The sequence below is a fragment of the Lolium perenne genome, chromosome 7, assembly GCF_019359855.2.
Source record: "Lolium perenne isolate Kyuss_39 chromosome 7, Kyuss_2.0, whole genome shotgun sequence".
In the NCBI taxonomy this organism is placed as follows: Eukaryota; Viridiplantae; Streptophyta; class Magnoliopsida; order Poales; family Poaceae; genus Lolium; species Lolium perenne.
In genome coordinates, this window is record NC_067250.2 from 257,573,459 (window position 1) to 257,591,210 (window position 17,752).

The 17,752-nt window shown below is 43.4% G+C and overlaps 1 protein-coding gene across 1 annotated transcript; it reads right to left on the bottom strand.

The window, feature by feature from the left end:
• Positions 1 to 1,164: 1,164 nt before the first annotated feature.
• Positions 1,165 to 3,920, bottom strand: LOC127313506 (putative receptor protein kinase ZmPK1). The gene has a single exon (XM_051344000.2). The coding sequence runs from the start codon at positions 3,815 to 3,817 to the stop codon at positions 1,376 to 1,378; it is 2,442 nt and encodes an 813-aa protein (XP_051199960.1). The 5' UTR covers positions 3,818 to 3,920; the 3' UTR covers positions 1,165 to 1,375.
• Between the last annotated feature and the right edge of the window lie 13,832 nt (positions 3,921 to 17,752).

Consider the following 17,752-nt stretch of genomic DNA (forward strand, 5'->3'; position numbering starts at 1 on the left):
GGGTGGGCGGCGGCGGCACTTCGGCCGGCCAGCTGCAGCGTAGCAGCGGGGCTTTACGGGCCCTTTTGGGTCCGGCCGGGCCAGTTCGGGCCTGGTCTGCCTCGTAGCCTCGTCCGGTCGGCTACCGCGAAAGCGGTGGAGGCAGTTCCCTCCCGCGTGGCTGCGGTGCTGCTACCCCCGTCCCCGCCGCATCCCTTTTCTTCGTCTAGGCCTTGCTCCGGTGACCACAGTTAGGCGGCGAGGATGGCTACAAGACCGTGGTGGCGTGTGCGGGTGGGCGGCATGTTAGGTGGAGCACGTCGGAGCGTCTGGGGTGGTCGGTTTGGTGGTCGGGAGAAATCCCTGTCGGCATGCTCGACACCGACGCGGTGACGCCTACGGGTGTCACCTTTCCTTCCTGAAGGGCGTCGGGTGTACCTCCTCCCCAATCCCCTCCGCATACCGGGGGAAACCCTAGGACTAGTCCGGGCAGCAGCGGCGTCATCGTCGTCTCCTTGGTGAAGGTGTTGCTTGGTATGCGGTGCCTCGGCGTGCTAGGAGCGTGGTGGTACTTCTCCGGAGGGCGCAGCGGTTGCGGGTCATCATCGTTTTCGTCGATCTGCCGGTGTCGGCATTTTTTCTTCTTTCCTTTCTTTTTCTTTTCTTTTGGGCTTGGTTGTGCTGCGGCCCCATCGCGTTCGTTGTATCGGGTCGTTTGCTATATTAATATAGCGGGGCGAAAGCCTATTTCGAGGAGGCTGTAGAATGAAGGCTGAAAATGTTCTGGCTGCTTATTACTTGCCCTTTATTATGTGCATAATACCCATGGATACTATTTATTTGTTTTGTTACTGGGGGCACAATACTTACATCATGTTCACTCCTTGCCCCCTTTGCGAAATGATGAGTACGCTACTGGCATCTTACTGAATATTCACATCGATGAAGTCGTTCCAACTCTGAACTTCCTTTTGCCGCTATATGACTGAAGTACGCATTGTTAGTTAAACTTATACATGGTCCATAATTTGTCTTCAACCAATGAACTTGCCTCCTGGATATAAGCAAAACACGTCACTGAAACTCTGTGCAGAACAGGTCGTCCTAAGATTCAATAAATCTGAATATCGATATAGTAGGTTCAACAAAGACAACAGCACCCATGAACATGAACAAGTATTCTCAGAAAGGAAAAAAAGCCACACCGTCAACATATCTTGCATTCATGGTAAATCACAAATTCTTACAATATGTACAGCATATGTTTTGCACAAATATTGGTATACAAGAGGTTCATGCAGTTCTTGATTTACATAGATACACATCATATGTATCTTGTTTTGGATCCAAGAATACGCATAGATTCTGCGCATTATACCAAACATCAAACTCTTTTTTAGCTGGTAGAATACTGCTGAACAATGCCACTGGCCTCATCAACGGAAAGAAGCATCTGGACAACATTTTCCATGGTGGGCCTTTTCCTACTATCTTCTTCTACGCATGAAACAGCCAGCTTGACCATTGTTCTTGCTTGCACCTTATCGAACTGTCTGTCCAACCTGGAATCAATGAAGTCAGCGATCCACAACTGTTCGCCGCCATCCAGCATCAGATTTTCTGCAAGCATCCTAATAACCCTTCCGAGGACCATTTCCACGTCCTCATCAGCATCTGATGCCCATTCTGAAACACGAGCCCCCTTCAGTAGTTCCAGGAGAACCACTCCGAAGCTGTAGACGTCAACCTTTGCTGTTATTGGGGCACTAGAGACCCACTCAGGAGCTAGATAACCTCTAGTTCCATGGATCCGCGACACACTTTTATTGGATCCACCTCTATTCAGAAGTTTTGCAAGGCCAAAATCGGTGATCTTTGGCTCCAATTTCTCATCCAACAAAATGTTCTCAGGCTTCAGGTCACAGTGGATAACCCACTCCAGGCACTCGTGATGAAGATAGGACAATCCTTTTGCAACCCCTAGAGCAATCTTAAATCTTTTGTTCCATTCAAGTAAGATATGTGAGCCCTTGCTACTGAATAGAGTTTTATCCAACGAGCCATTCTCAACGTACTCTAAAACCAATATCCTGTGTGGACCATCAGTACAGAATCCCCAAACTCTCACCAGATTCATATGGTAAATCCTTCCAATCACACTCAGTTCTTGTTGGAATTCTTCTTCACCTTGTTTTATATCTGCCAGCCTTTTCACCGCCACTGCCCTCTTGTCTTTCAAGACCCCCTTGTATACAAAACCAGATGCCCCTCTCCCAATCTGATCCTTGAACTGTCGTGTAGCTTTCTGCAACTCCGTGTAAGTGTATCTGCGAAAATGGTTTGTTATCATTTCATAGCCAACCTCAGCTGGCCATACTCCTGTTAACTGCTTGCCCTCCCTTCTCAAAATAAACCAGTATCCTAGTGCCACAAATATTACCTCCACACAAAATATCACTGATAGGAATCCATAGAAGTACAAGTATTGTGGTCCACTCTGACTACTCTTAGGTTCATCCAGAAAATCTACAGTGAAAATTTTGTTCTTTTCATCACATTTAGGAACATATTTAGGACCAAAAGGTTGCGAGTGAGGAATTGAGGACCTTAAGACCTGTAATGCCTTTGGAAGCTTGAGATAGATAGAACCAGCTAACTGCGGGCTAGTTACACCACCACCAAGGAACGACTTTGGATAGCAGCTTCCGTCTCCATTCAAGTAAAAGAAACCTTTGCAATTGCAGTCCTTCCAGCATATTTTCTTGCAAGCACGGAGGGAAACTACAGGATACTTACTTTGATCATATCCTCTGAAGTCAGTGCTCGGTAGCTTCACAAATTTGATTTCCTGTTCATCACAACTGAGGTTGAATTTCGGCCTGCAACCTTTGCTCCGGTCACTTTGGTCGATGATCTCATGTCCAGGGGCACATGCACAAGAAGGCCTAGGTGTATACAGACATATTCCATTCATACCACACAAACCACGTACAGAACAGGTCCGAATAAATGCCATCCATGTGACCGACCATCTTCCATCTGGCTTATTTAGACTGTATAATCTAAGGTTGCCATCATAATCCAATCTTAGCCTCCTCATAACTCCGACACCCCAGTCAGTAGCATTAAAAGTTAAATTATCACTTCCAAGGAAATACCCCCAACTATCAAGGACCCCAATTGTGGTGGTCTGAAATGAGTTTCTTTGTTTTGCCCATATATTTGTATTAGGATCCGGCCAATAGATAAAAGAGATATCCTTGCGATCATGAAACAGTGTAAGCAAATGCTCATCATCGAAACGGAAGCTGTAGTTTCCACGAACAAGTAACCTATTAGCAGATATCAACTTTGTAGTACCAGTAATGTTCTGATTGGGTAACAACGTATCAGTAGGAGAATCAAAGCTTTGCCATAGAATATTATCACCTTGGCCCTTCACGATGAGGTTTCCTGTGTCCAACAACTGAGCTTTTTCGGCACTTGATGAAGAGTTCACATGGTTCTCCCACACGGGCTGGCCATTATAATCTTTTACAGCCAATCTGCCATCTGTATCTAACATGACTTCAGATCCCCACGAGTACACAGGGTGGAGGTGATTTGCGCTCCAGATGACAGTCTTTTCAGCTGTGCTGGTGTACCAAATAGAGAAGACGAAGGCATTATGGGAAATGTTGTTGAAGCCGCAGGTGAAAGCACCGTTTGGTGAATGGAGTGTGTCAGAACTATCCTCTACAGAGAGAGAGGTGCCTGGCAAGAGGAATTCATGAGCCGAGATGCGTGAAAGCAGATGAATCAAACTTACTAGAAGGAGAGGGGTAAAGCATGTATCCATATTTGTTGCAGGCTCGAGGCATTGAGTCGGTCTTTGAAATGATCACAAATGGTGCTATTATAGGAACCGGCTAGCGGTACACGCTCCAGAGGAATCGATATGCTTCTATAGTTTAACACGAAATTTTTATATGCTTGAGAATGATGGCTTGATTCCAAGGCACCATTCAATTTGGGCCACTCGTGCTTGATAAGCAGATAAGTGAAAAATACTCAATTATTTCAATTGTGCGGTGACCACAATATACATGAGCAATTAATTTGCTATGTCCTACAATGGTTGCCGGGTCCAATTTAAAATGGTCAACTTTGCAGCATGGATATTATGGTTGCACATAGCCTTCTCTCAGACACCTTCTTGTCTTTTTCTTGAGTGGCAACTTGTTCTATTTAGTCAATAATTCAACTATTCTGGCGAGTGTTTGTCTTTCAAGTTTCAGCGTTGTAGAATCGTTCCTTGTTTCAAGCTTTCAGCTGGCTGATGTATACTCCTCAAATAAAACTCCAGGGGTATGGTTCAAGCCACTTGTGCTTCGTTCAATCATCTATCATGCATCTGATAAGGGAAATAAAGTGTCCACTTTGCCAAGTCTGCGTGGTCTATCATTCACGCGGTGTCCAATTTGTACAAGGACATGGGCCATAACATTTTCCAAGTCGCCGTGCGCGATCTCCCCATGAGCACCACCTCAGGAGGACACCGCCATGATCCACCTGCTCAGACACCTTAGGCGACAGATTCCAATAACTATCAGAAAGAAATGGCAAAATTGCAATAATACTGATATCATTGGTGCAAGTAGGCAGATCGTCCTCACCTTTTTTTCAAAAGAAACCGACCTTTGACAATAACAGTCCATGAAAATTCAAAGATCGAGCATTCATACAGGAAAATAACAGTTTATGGCTTCATGCATTGCGATACATCAATCCATTTGGCTTTCCGCGGAATGTTAGCATCAGACTGGAGAGTGGAGACTTCGCAAATTTATCTCCAGTCGTTGGAGAGCATTAACACTAGCGCTCTGAATTCTAAAACTGCAGCAACAAACTTGCCAATCACAATGCTACTCCTCTGGCACATGACAAAGGATGAGCTTTACCATGTGAATCCTCTTAAGCAAGCGTGTTCATAAGTGCTTGATTCACTCGCGCAATTGTGTTTCTAAGTTATTTGGAAAATAATTCACCTCTTTGATTACTAACTGGCTTACTGATCCATTACATGTGACATGCGCCCCCAAGATAGTGCGCCCTTAAGAACAGTGTGCTAGTCATGAAACTTCCGTTGGGGAGATTCAATGTGATATAAACTGATAGCTTCTTCAGTTAGCTGTACAATCTGTTGCCACAACTTTTAACGGGGACTTTTAGCATTGCAGCTTGACTACCTGAGTACCTGATGTTTTAAACTTTGAGCTGCAGATCCATTACGTTGCGTCCTATGTACTCACGTGGTGGGTGGCATGGCGCTAAAGTATCGTGTCAACGGTTCTAAGAAGACGATCCTTCTTTTCAGCATGAATATTCCATTTGTCTTTCAAAAAAAAAAAAAAACTGGGCAAATCACGATTTGAAAATGGACGATGGTTCAATACTTTCTGCCAAAATATAAACTGTCAATTCCACTTTCAAGCACCCACCATCCTACTGAAGTCCCTCTCCCGGGCACTCTTCACTCGAGTCTCGAGTGAGTCTTCAAGAAAGCAGCAAAGGCGTTTGGGAGGATTCACCAAGGCACTAAGCACTTGCATGAAGGTACTTAAAGTATCAGGACAGCCAATATTGCAATGTTGAAGAGCAAGATGGATTTGTTTCCCATGAAGGCAAATGAGTAACCTGAAGAGCTATGCACTCGACTCGATGACCTTGTGGTGGGAATCAAAGGACTTGTGAAGAGTGCAAATATGGTTATTTTCCGGTTTCTTCTAGTTATTTTTTTTTCTATTTTTTTCGTTTTTTCGTTTTTCCGTTTCACCTTTTTTTTTCCTTTCTTTTGTATTTTTTCTGTTTGTAAACACATGCATATCAAGTTCAACATATGTGAACACTATTTTTATAAACATGATTTATTGTATTTTTGAGGGGCGTTTTAGTGTAAAATTAATTTTATAGAAAGCAAATATAATTTCTATAATTTTTTTCCAAAAATATAAAATAACATGTTAACAGGGAAAATGTGGCCCATTTAGGAGGGTTCAGACGATGGAACAAAATAATAATGCTCGTGGGAAATATTTGCAACAACGCACAAAATAAAAAGTCACAAATATTTAGCACCTAGGAACAAACCTCATCTGCACGAGGAACAAATATTTATACCAAATGAAACAAAGACGCGGCTAGAGTTTGGACAAGAATTTAAGCACCTAAAGAACAAAAGTCACATCTACGAGGAACAAACTCTTAGTACTTGAGGGAGAAACCTCGTTTGCACGGGGAACAAATATATAGATCAAATGGAATAAAATCACGACTACACTTAAGCAAGAATTTTAGTGCACGGGAAACAAAAATAAATCTACAATGAAAAAATAGCACCAAAGGAACAAAACTCGCCTGCATAAGGAACAAAACTCGCCCGCATAAGGAACAAATATGTAGACCAAATGGAATAAAGTCATGACCATGGACGAGTCTACGACTTTAGCGACCAAGGAACAAGAATCACATTAATGCGAAACAAAAAGTTTAGATCAAGCGGATTTTTTTAGACGGAAACAAATCATGAGTACATCATGTGGAATAATGTTTATGTACACATGGAAGTAAGGAATGTTGTGTGCATCATGATATAGGATCAACACAAATTTGGAACTAAGGGAAGAAAAATTTACTACCAGAGAAATAGAATCAGAAAATAGACGAATTTAAGACTAAAAAATATATTTAGGGCACATGAAACAAAACATGGCTACTGCAGGATCTCCATTATAGACTACATGGAACAAAAAAGAAATTAAAACACCTAGAATAAATCACGACTATGCATGGAAAATGTGAAGGAGATATGCCCTAGAGGCAATAATAAAATGGTTATTATTTATATCTTTATGTTTATGATAAATGTTTATATATCATGCTAGAATTGTATTAACCGAAACATTAGTACATGTGTGATATGTAGACAAACAAGAAGTCCCTAGTATGCCTCTTAAACTAGCTTGTTGATTAATGGATGATTAGTTTCATAATCATGAACATTGGATGTTATTAATAACAAGGTTATGTCATTGTGTGAATGATGTAATGGACACACCCAATTAAGCGTAGCATAAGATCTCGTCATTAAGTTATTTGCTATAAGCTTTCGATACATAGTTACCTAGTCCTTATGACCATGAGATCATGTAAATCACTTATACCGGAAAGGTACTTTGATTACACCAAACACCACTGCGTAAATGGGTGGCTATAAAGGTGGGATTAAGTATCCGGAAAGTATGAGTTGAGGCATATGGATCAACAGTGGGATTTGTCCATCCCGATGACGGATAGATATACTCTGGGCCCTCTCGGTGGAATGTCGTCTAAATGTCTTGCAAGCATATGAATGAGTTCATAAGAGACCACATACCACGGTACGAGTAAAGAGTACTTGTCAGGAGACGAGGTTGAACAAGGTATAGAGTGATACCGAAGATCAAACCTCGGACAAGTAAAATATCGCGAGACAAAGGGAATTGGTAATATATGTGAATGGTTCATTCGATCACTAAAGTCATCGTTGAATATGTGGGAGCCATTATGGATCTCCAGATCCCGCTATTGGTTATTGGTCGGAGTGAGTACTCAACCATGTCCGCATAGTTCACGAACCGTAGGGTGACACACTTAAAGTTGGATGTTGAAATGGTAGTACTTGAATATGGAATGGAGTTCGAATATTTGTTCGGAGTCCCGGATGAGATCCCGGACATCACGAGGAGTTCCGGAATGGTCCGGAGAATAAGATTCATATATAGGATGTCATTTTATGTGAAATAAAATGTCGCGGAAGGTTCTATGGAAGGTTCTAGAAGGTTCTAGAAAAGTCCGGAAAAAACCACCTAGGAAGGTGGAGTCCACATGGGACTCCACCTCCATGGCCGGCCAGCCCTAGATGGGGTGGAGTCCCAAGTGGACTCCACCATAGGGGGCCGGCCACCCCCCACATGGGAGGTGGAAATCCCACCTTTGGGTGGGAGTCCTAGTTGGGCTAGGTTTCCCCCTCTTATGGAAGGTTTTGGTTTCGGGTCTTATTCGAAGACTTGGACACCAACACTTGGGATCCACCTATATAATGAGGGGCCAAGGGAGGGGGCCGGCCACCCAAAAGACCACAAGCTGGCCGCCCCCCATAGAGTGGCCGGCCACCCCTCCCAAACCCTAGCCGCCCCCCTCTCCTCCATATTGCCCGCGTAGCTTAGCGAAGCTCCGCCGGACTTCTTCACCGCCACCGACACCACGCCGTCGTGCTGTCGGATTCAAGAGGAGCTACTACTTCCGCTGCCCGCTGGAACGGGGAGGTGGACGTCGTCTTCATCAACAACCGAACGTGTGACCGAGTACGGAGGTGCTGCCCGTTCGTGGCGCCGGAACCGATCGTGATCAAGATCTTCTACGCGCTTTTGCAAGCGGCAAGTGATCGTCTACCGCAGCAACAAGAGCCTCCTCTTGTAGGCTTTGGAATCTCTTCAAGGGTGAGACTCGATACCCCCTCGTTGCTACCGTCTTCTAGATTGCATCTTGGCTTGGATTGCGTGTTCGCCGTAGGAAAATTTTTGTTTTCCATGCAACGTTATCCTACAGTGGTATCAGAGCCGTGTCTATGCATAGATGGTTGCACGAGTAGAACACAATGGTTTTGTGGGCGTTGATGCTCTTGTTATCTTTAGTTTGAGTACTTTGCATCTTTGTGGCATAGTGGGATGAAGCGGCCAGGACTAACTTTACATGACCGCGTTCATGAGACTTGTTCCTCGTTCGACATGCAACTTGTATTGCATAAGAGGCTTTGCGGGTGTCTATCTCTCCTACTATAGTGAAGATTCAACTTACTCTTCTATTGAAAACATTAGTATCACCGTTGTGGTTCATGTTCGTAGGTAGATTAGATCTCTCTCGAAAACCCTAAACCACGTAAAATATGCAAACCAAATTAGAGACGTCTAACTTGTTTTTGCAGGGTTTGGTGATGTGATATGGCCATGATATGATGATGAATATGTATGAGATGATCATTATTGTATTGTGGCAACCGGCAGGAGCCTTATGGTTGTCTTTAAATTTCATGTTGAGTAGTATTTCAAAGTAGTTGTAATAGTTGCTACATGAGGTGAACAACCATGAAGACGGCGCCATGAACCTTGACGCTACGCCGACGATGATGGAGATCATGCCCGAAGATGATGGAGATCATGTCCGTGCTTTGGAGATGAAGATCAAAGGCACAAAGACAAAAGGGCCATATCATATCACATATGAACTGCATGTGATGTTAATCCTTTTATGCATCTTATTTTGCTTAGATCGCGATGGTAGCATTATAAGATGATCCCTCACATTAATATCAAGATAATAAAGTGTTCTCCCCTCGTATGCACCGTTGTAATAGTTCGTCGTTTCGAAGCATCTCGTGATGATCGGATGTGATAGATTCAACGATTCACATACAACGGGTGTAAGCCATGTTGCGCACGCGGAATACTTGGGTTTGCTTGACGAGCCTAGCATGTACAGACATGGCCTCGGGACAACAGAAACCGAAAGGTTGAACACGAGTCATATGGATGATATGATCAACATGTTGATGTTCACCATTGAAGCTACATCATCTCACGTGATGATCGGTTTTGGTGTAGTGGATTTGGATCGTGTACCACTTAACAACTATGAGGGATGTTGTATTAAGTGGGAGTTCATTAGTAATTAGATTAAAACATGAACTAATTATCATAAACATAGTCTGAGTAGTATTTTGAATTAATTTTGTAGAATTGGCATCCGTTTTCTACTATGCGCTAGTCTTGTTATTGAGATAGAAATACTGTTAAAATCTGACAAGAAACTTTACGGATTGGTACCGTATTGTTAAAGAATCAAGAATTGATTAAGTCCTATTGCAAACTTTTAGTAAACCTCACATTGTTGATTCAAAGAGCTATGTTTTCAATTAGTACCTAAAGTTATCTTGTCTCCGTCAAACTTGAAGTTCAAATTTGTTTGAAAAGTAAGGAGCTGAAAATTTAGTTTTCAGAAATAATCAAGGTATGAGATATATGTGATATCTAAGACCTTATTACAAGATAATAGAATATAATTTGGTGAGACTACATAAACTCATAAGTTTTATGGGAATGTATGAAGGTTGAAGACGCCAGGCGTCACAATCCTCCAACTATTGGGGCACTAACAATATTCGCATATCCATGAAGTGACCATCCTTAATGTGCACCGTTATTAAGACTCGTCGTTTCGAAGCATCACGTGATGATCGGGTGTGATAGATTCTACGAGTGCATACAACGGGTGCAAGCTAGATTTGCACATGCAAATACCAAGGTTAAAACTTTACGAGCCTAGCATGTACAGACATGGTCTCGGAAAGTCGTCATGATATAATGGATAAAATTATGAGTGAAATTGTTCATCATATTACAAAGTTACTAATAGTGAAATCTGGAACACTTGTCATATGATGATCAACTTCAAAGTAAGAACCTCGAGGTTATTGGTATTTGACCAACAAACCTAGAAGTTATTAATGTTGAAGTGTTTTTCTGAATAATGAGGAAAGCTAAAAGAGAAACTGCAAAAGATATTTTGGCAAAAAGAAAAGAAAAGACTAGAAAGTCTAGCTCAGGTGTATATAAATGATATACATGTTATGGTTGTATTCCTGGTTAAGTCACACAATGAAATTCTTGGGTATTAGTACCATATTGGTTGGTATGAAGTGTCATACAAAACAACGCAATACAAGAATTCAATGGCCTAAGTGACTGACAAGGAATATGATAGGAATGCACGTCAGAAACAAAAATAAAGTGTTATTATGTTCGTCATTGGCATTCTATCTAGCCCTTAGAATTTATAATAAAGAGCTTAATAAATTGTTATTTTGCTCTGGTCAATTTAAAACAATGAGTTGTTCAAATTATGACATTACTCCATGTACGATGGATAAGTTATTATAAATCTTAATGGTGAAACACACATACATAACACTGACGCTAAAATGCCATAAGGCAAATGATTTGAATTCCACTTATTTGTGGAACCGCCATTTAGGTCATGTTTGAAAGGAACGCATGAAGGAACTCCATGCAAATGGATTTTTGGAGTCATTTGATTTTTGAATCATTTGGCGCTTGCAAATCTTTTATAAAGAGAATGATTAAAATACCGTTCATAGGCCAAAAGTTGAACGGGCAACTAACTTAGTGAAAAATACATGATGATGTATGTGGTTCATCGGGCATAGTTGTGTGCGGGAGATTCTTCTACTTAATGGAAACTTTCAAACAATGAATTGAGTATATATGTGGATATATTCAATAAGGAAAAGTTTGAAACATTTTGAATGAATTCAAATAAATTTCAGCATGAAGTGGAAATCATCGTAATAGAAAAGTCAAATATCTATGATTGGATCATGGTGGAAATATTTGAATTACAAGTTTTAGCGAACATCTAAGAGAGTTATGAAATTGTTCTACAACTCACGTTTCTTGGAGTATCATAGTGATGATGAAGTATCCGAGAGATGTATCCAAACCTTGTTGGATTAATGATGAGATAAAATATTATGACGCCATTATATTTTTGTGGATTATGCTTTAGTGACTACCGCTTTTACACTGAATAGAGCATCATCATGATCCGTTGAAATGACACCATACGAGTTATGGCATGGGTATGAAACCTGATAGTCTTTTCTTAAATTTTGGTATGCATAGCATAAGTAAATAAGTTTACAACCAAAATCGGATGAATGTCTTTGTTGGTTATCCCAGAGAATTGATTGGGAATTCTTCCCACTATGGAGACAAAGACAAAAGTGTTTGTCAATGTTTATTATTTCCAAGAAATTGTTTCTAGTGAAGTTTTTGAGTGGGAGGACAATATAATTTGATAAGGTTTATGAACCTGAGCATAATGATCAGAGTAGCGCAGCATCGGAATTTGTTTCGGAAGCGGCCACGACGATCATGGCTCCCATGACTACAAAGTGTTTTAGCCATGGAGATCGAAGTACATATTGAACCTTGTAGGTATGGTTTACTTTGTGATCAAATAAATGATTTGTGAACAAAGTATTGATTTTGAACAATGATAAACCAACTACAAACAAAGAAGTTATGATGGGCCCTGACTTCGTTAAAATGGCTATACGCCATAAAATCCAAGATAGATGAATACTTTTTGAAAGTAAATGGATCTATGAAATTGATGGACTTGGATGAAATATCCTTGAAGAAGCTCAACTTATTGAAAAGTTGTTTACGACAAAGTTCAAAGAGTTGACTACGATAAGATTAGATCTTCCGTAGCAATGCTTATAGTCTATGTGGATTATTCTAGTAATCACTACATATTTCTTTTATGAGATATGTTAGTAGGATGACAAAATACACTACTTAACAGAAGTGTATATTAAAGGTGTATACAAGATACAACCAAGAGTTTTGCTGGTCCGTGGAATACTAGATAGGTATACGACTTCAAATTGGATGAAGTAAGTATCACGGAGTTGGAATCTTCACCAGATGAAATAGTCAAAGAGTTTTTGATTTCATCAGAGACGATGAAGAGGCTTGCATTTGCAAGAAATTAAGTGGGAGCGCTAAGACACATTTATTACACTTTATGTAGGTGACATATAGTTGGTTATAAATGATGTAATTATATACTTGATTAAAAGGTTTCATTGAGAAATTAATTTCAATGAAAGGATATGGACTGAAACATATCTAGTGTCAAGATCTATGAAGATAGATTGAAACACAAAATAAGTTTAAGTCAAAGTACATAGAATGGATATTGAAATAGTTCAATATAGAAATATTAAGAAAATGTTCTTGTCATGTTAAAGTTTTAACAAGACTTGAGTGTATCTGACACTCAATGAGTAAAAACACATGAGTGATTATAGATCACGAATAATATGTACACAATCAGATATCATGTGCTCTAAAATGTTAGGAGCATATACCAGAATGATTCATGTGATGATCATTGGACAAACAGTAAGAATATCCCTGTGTACTTTAGAAGAACCAAGGATATATAAATAGTTTTGTATGAAGAAATGACAAACAAATCGCTGTAAGGTGTTGCACCGATATTGGTTTTGTCACATATAAAATATAATTTCAATCTCAAATTAGACTAAGTATTGTTTAAAAGGTAGCACAATGAGCTAGAAGTAGTCTATGCTAGATTTAGAAGAGTTCTAAATATTGTGACGGATTCTACAAAAGAAGGAAAAGTATGTCATTGTTTTGACAATGACAAAGGATGTTAAGTCAAGAGGTTCTTTGAGAACTTGGTGTAGTTCCGACAGAGTCAGAACTTTGAAGCTATATTGTGTGTGACAATGTTAGTGACATATTTCAGACCGCGGAATTAAGGTTCCACCAGAAGACCAAACATATTAAATGCCGACTCATTTGGAAATGAGTGACGCGTTGAGACGCAAATGAATTACAAAATACATACGGTTCTGAGCATGTCAGATCCGTTGACTAAAACCTCTCCCGTGAGCAAAACATGATAAAGCACCGGAAGGCCAAGGTGTTATATCTTTACAATGTAATCTAGATTATTGACTCTAGTGCAAGTGGGAGACTGAAGGAGATATGCCCTAGAGGCAATAATAAAATGGTTATTATTTATATCTTTATGTTTATGATAAATGTTTATATATCATGCTAGAATTGTATTAACCGAAACATTAGTACATGTGTGATATGTAGACAAACAAGAAGTCCCTAGTATGCCTCTTAAACTAGCTTGTTGATTAATGGATGATTAGTTTCATAATCATGAACATTGGATGTTATTAATAACAAGGTTATGTCATTGTGTGAATGATGTAATGGACACACCCAATTAAGCGTAGCATAAGATCTCGTCATTAAGTTATTTGCTATAAGCTTTCGATACATAGTTACCTAGTCCTTATGACCATGAGATCATGTAAATCACTTATACCGGAAAGGTACTTTGATTACACCAAACACCACTGCGTAAATGGGTGGCTATAAAGGTGGGATTAAGTATCCGGAAAGTATGAGTTGAGGCATATGGATCAACAGTGGGATTTGTCCATCCCGATGACGGATAGATATACTCTGGGCCCTCTCGGTGGAATGTCGTCTAAATGTCTTGCAAGCATATGAATGAGTTCATAAGAGACCACATACCACGGTACGAGTAAAGAGTACTTGTCAGGAGACGAGGTTGAACAAGGTATAGAGTGATACCGAAGATCAAACCTCGGACAAGTAAAATATCGCGAGACAAAGGGAATTGGTAATATATGTGAATGGTTCATTCGATCACTAAAGTCATCGTTGAATATGTGGGAGCCATTATGGATCTCCAGATCCCGCTATTGGTTATTGGTCGGAGTGAGTACTCAACCATGTCCGCATAGTTCACGAACCGTAGGGTGACACACTTAAAGTTGGATGTTGAAATGGTAGTACTTGAATATGGAATGGAGTTCGAATATTTGTTCGGAGTCCCGGATGAGATCCCGGACATCACGAGGAGTTCCGGAATGGTCCGGAGAATAAGATTCATATATAGGATGTCATTTTATGTGAAATAAAATGTCGCGGAAGGTTCTATGGAAGGTTCTAGAAGGTTCTAGAAAAGTCCGGAAAAAACCACCTAGGAAGGTGGAGTCCACATGGGACTCCACCTCCATGGCCGGCCAGCCCTAGATGGGGTGGAGTCCCAAGTGGACTCCACCATAGGGGGCCGGCCACCCCCCACATGGGAGGTGGAAATCCCACCTTTGGGTGGGAGTCCTAGTTGGGCTAGGTTTCCCCCTCTTATGGAAGGTTTTGGTTTCGGGTCTTATTCGAAGACTTGGACACCAACACTTGGGATCCACCTATATAATGAGGGGCCAAGGGAGGGGGCCGGCCACCCAAAAGACCACAAGCTGGCCGCCCCCCATAGAGTGGCCGGCCACCCCTCCCAAACCCTAGCCGCCCCCCTCTCCTCCATATTGCCCGCGTAGCTTAGCGAAGCTCCGCCGGACTTCTTCACCGCCACCGACACCACGCCGTCGTGCTGTCGGATTCAAGAGGAGCTACTACTTCCGCTGCCCGCTGGAACGGGGAGGTGGACGTCGTCTTCATCAACAACCGAACGTGTGACCGAGTACGGAGGTGCTGCCCGTTCGTGGCGCCGGAACCGATCGTGATCAAGATCTTCTACGCGCTTTTGCAAGCGGCAAGTGATCGTCTACCGCAGCAACAAGAGCCTCCTCTTGTAGGCTTTGGAATCTCTTCAAGGGTGAGACTCGATACCCCCTCGTTGCTACCGTCTTCTAGATTGCATCTTGGCTTGGATTGCGTGTTCGCCGTAGGAAAATTTTTGTTTTCTATGCAACGTTATCCTACAAAATGTTAGCGCCTGTGGAACACATTCCTAGGATATAATTTGTAGACTAGATGGTAGGAAAATAAAATAAAATCATGAGAACAAAGAAAAAATAACTCAAAATAGAATGAACATTATAAGGAAAACCAAGGAAAAAAACAAGAAAGACAAAAGAATAAATAAAGAAATAGAGTGTTGGGTAACATGGACGTGGTCGCGTGGAAGAAAACACACCATACATTTTCTTTCCCCTCATTGGTGAAGACTGAAGAGTGGTAGTTCTTCCGCTAGTTTTATTTCAGAGGAAAACGTTTCGGCCCCCACGTCGCTCTCGTGAGGGCGACCGGAACCCTAGCCGCCGCCCCTCCCTCCCCCCTCGCTGTAGCTGAAAGAAGCCGCAGGGCGAAGCCCGCGCGACCGACAGTGGGAGGGGGACCTCCCGCCGCGGTTCTCCGTTATCTGCATGCTTGCTGCCTTACGCGCGTCCCGCCGTCGTCGAGCTCCTCCTCGCCTCCTCTTGTAGCGTCAAATCCCAGCCACCCCGCGCCATGCCGTGCGCCGCCGGCAGGGGCTGGTTTGAGCGGGCTGGCTTGGGTGGCGCACTAGGGTTTCAGCTGTTGTGGGGGTTGCGGCGAGATCTGCATCTGTCGATGGGAGGTGGAGATATCCCGGTGGCCATTGTTGCGGCGAATTCCTTTCTTCCCTCTCGTTTAGAGGGGGAGCTGGAGGTGTGAATCCCCTCTAGGGTGTGTGCTCAGAGCTGGGATTTGCCAGGAATCCGTGGCTTGGAGGTGAGCTAGGATTCCCTCCAGCCAGATGGCGACCTTTGGGGACGTTGTCGAGATCCCGCGTTCTCCAGGGACAACCGTCCGTCACCACTTTGCGGGGGTGGTGGTGGCGGGATCTGTTTGGCTGCCTCTTCGTTGCTTTGGCTAGCAAGGACATCGATATGTAGGATGTTGCATTTGCGAAAGCACCGCAAGGCTCTGGCCACTGCCAGACATGACGACGTCCATGGACATCATTTCTCTCCTTGGAGACTTGGCCACGTTGCCCATCCCGATGATGATTTCTTGCTACATGTGCGCATTTTCTGTTGCCTTTTGACTGGCGTCATTTCCGTGTTCCTCCTTGGACTCTGGGTTGGCGATGCCTAAGGTCAAGCTAGTTCGCTTCTTCTATATGTTGTCCTTCCCGGTTTGTGCGGCCGCTCTTGAGCCTAGGAAGGTTGTCTGAGGTGGTGCCTTGCCACCGGGAGGCACCGGTGTTTTTCACTACCTGGTGGCCATCTTGGTTTCTAGGGCAACGCCATAGGTGGTGCTTGGAGTGGGTGTTGGAGCATCCGCGAAAGCCTTGCACGACCTTTTTTTTGTGCCAGCAACGACGACGCTCCCGAGCGCCGTTTCCCTTCATGAAGGCGTTGTCATGATGCCCCCCCCTTGGAACCTGGGATCTCGCTCTCTCAATGGTGCAGTTAGCAGATGCCCTCTTTGCTGGTGGTGTTTGCGATTCAATCTGTTTGGAACTTTGGAGGTGCTAGCCTGATTTGGTGTTGCTTCTCGAAGTGGCGTCTCGGTGCTTGAAGTTTTAGGTCGAGCCACCAGTGATTAGTTGAAGACTCCACCCTATAGGTTACAAGTAGATTAGAGCCTTGCCTTGCTATGCTTGTTCTTTTCTAGTACTCCCGCTTTTCATACTGTTAGACTATGTATAACTTCTGTATACGTGTACGTATTGTACCATTGTAACACACCCATTATATATATAATGTGATAGGCCACCCCTAGAGGGTTGAGCCGGTTCCCCAATTCTATTGTCTCACATGGTATCAGACTAGTTTTGGTCCTACGCTTCCGCCACCCTAAACCCTAGCCGCCGCCCACCTCCATCGCCGCCCGATCTTCGCCGCCGCCATGGACAGCGCGGCTACCTCCGGCTCCTCCACCGCGGGCTACCTTCCGGCCTCGCTCGTGGCGCTTCTCTCCCGCCCCGTCGACCCCGCTGCCCTGCAGCAGCCTCCGATCGGGACAAGGAGCGTCGGCTCCTTCTTCTCCAACCCGCATGCGCTCATGGTTGCTACCTCCGGCGCCTCTTCGCCCGCTTCCTCGGCCACCGCCCTTGGGTCCCTGGCCCTCACGTCGACGGATGGGTCGCCGGCGGGGACGGTTGGATCCTCCGCCACCGGGCCTGCCTCGGTGCACCCTGCCCTCACGGCGTCCGCGCCTCCGGCAGGGTCCGCATCCTCGACGGCGCTATCGCCGCCTGCGGGTGTCACCTCTGCGCCCCTGCCCGTGCCGCCCGTCTCTGCCCCCATGGCGTACGCGCCCCCGGCAGT

Bases quoted from the DNA above. Each gene is read 5' to 3' on its own strand.
- LOC127313506 (XM_051344000.2), bottom strand. From the start codon at position 3,817: ATGGATACATGCTTTACCCCTCTCCTTCTAGTAAGTTTGATTCATCTG.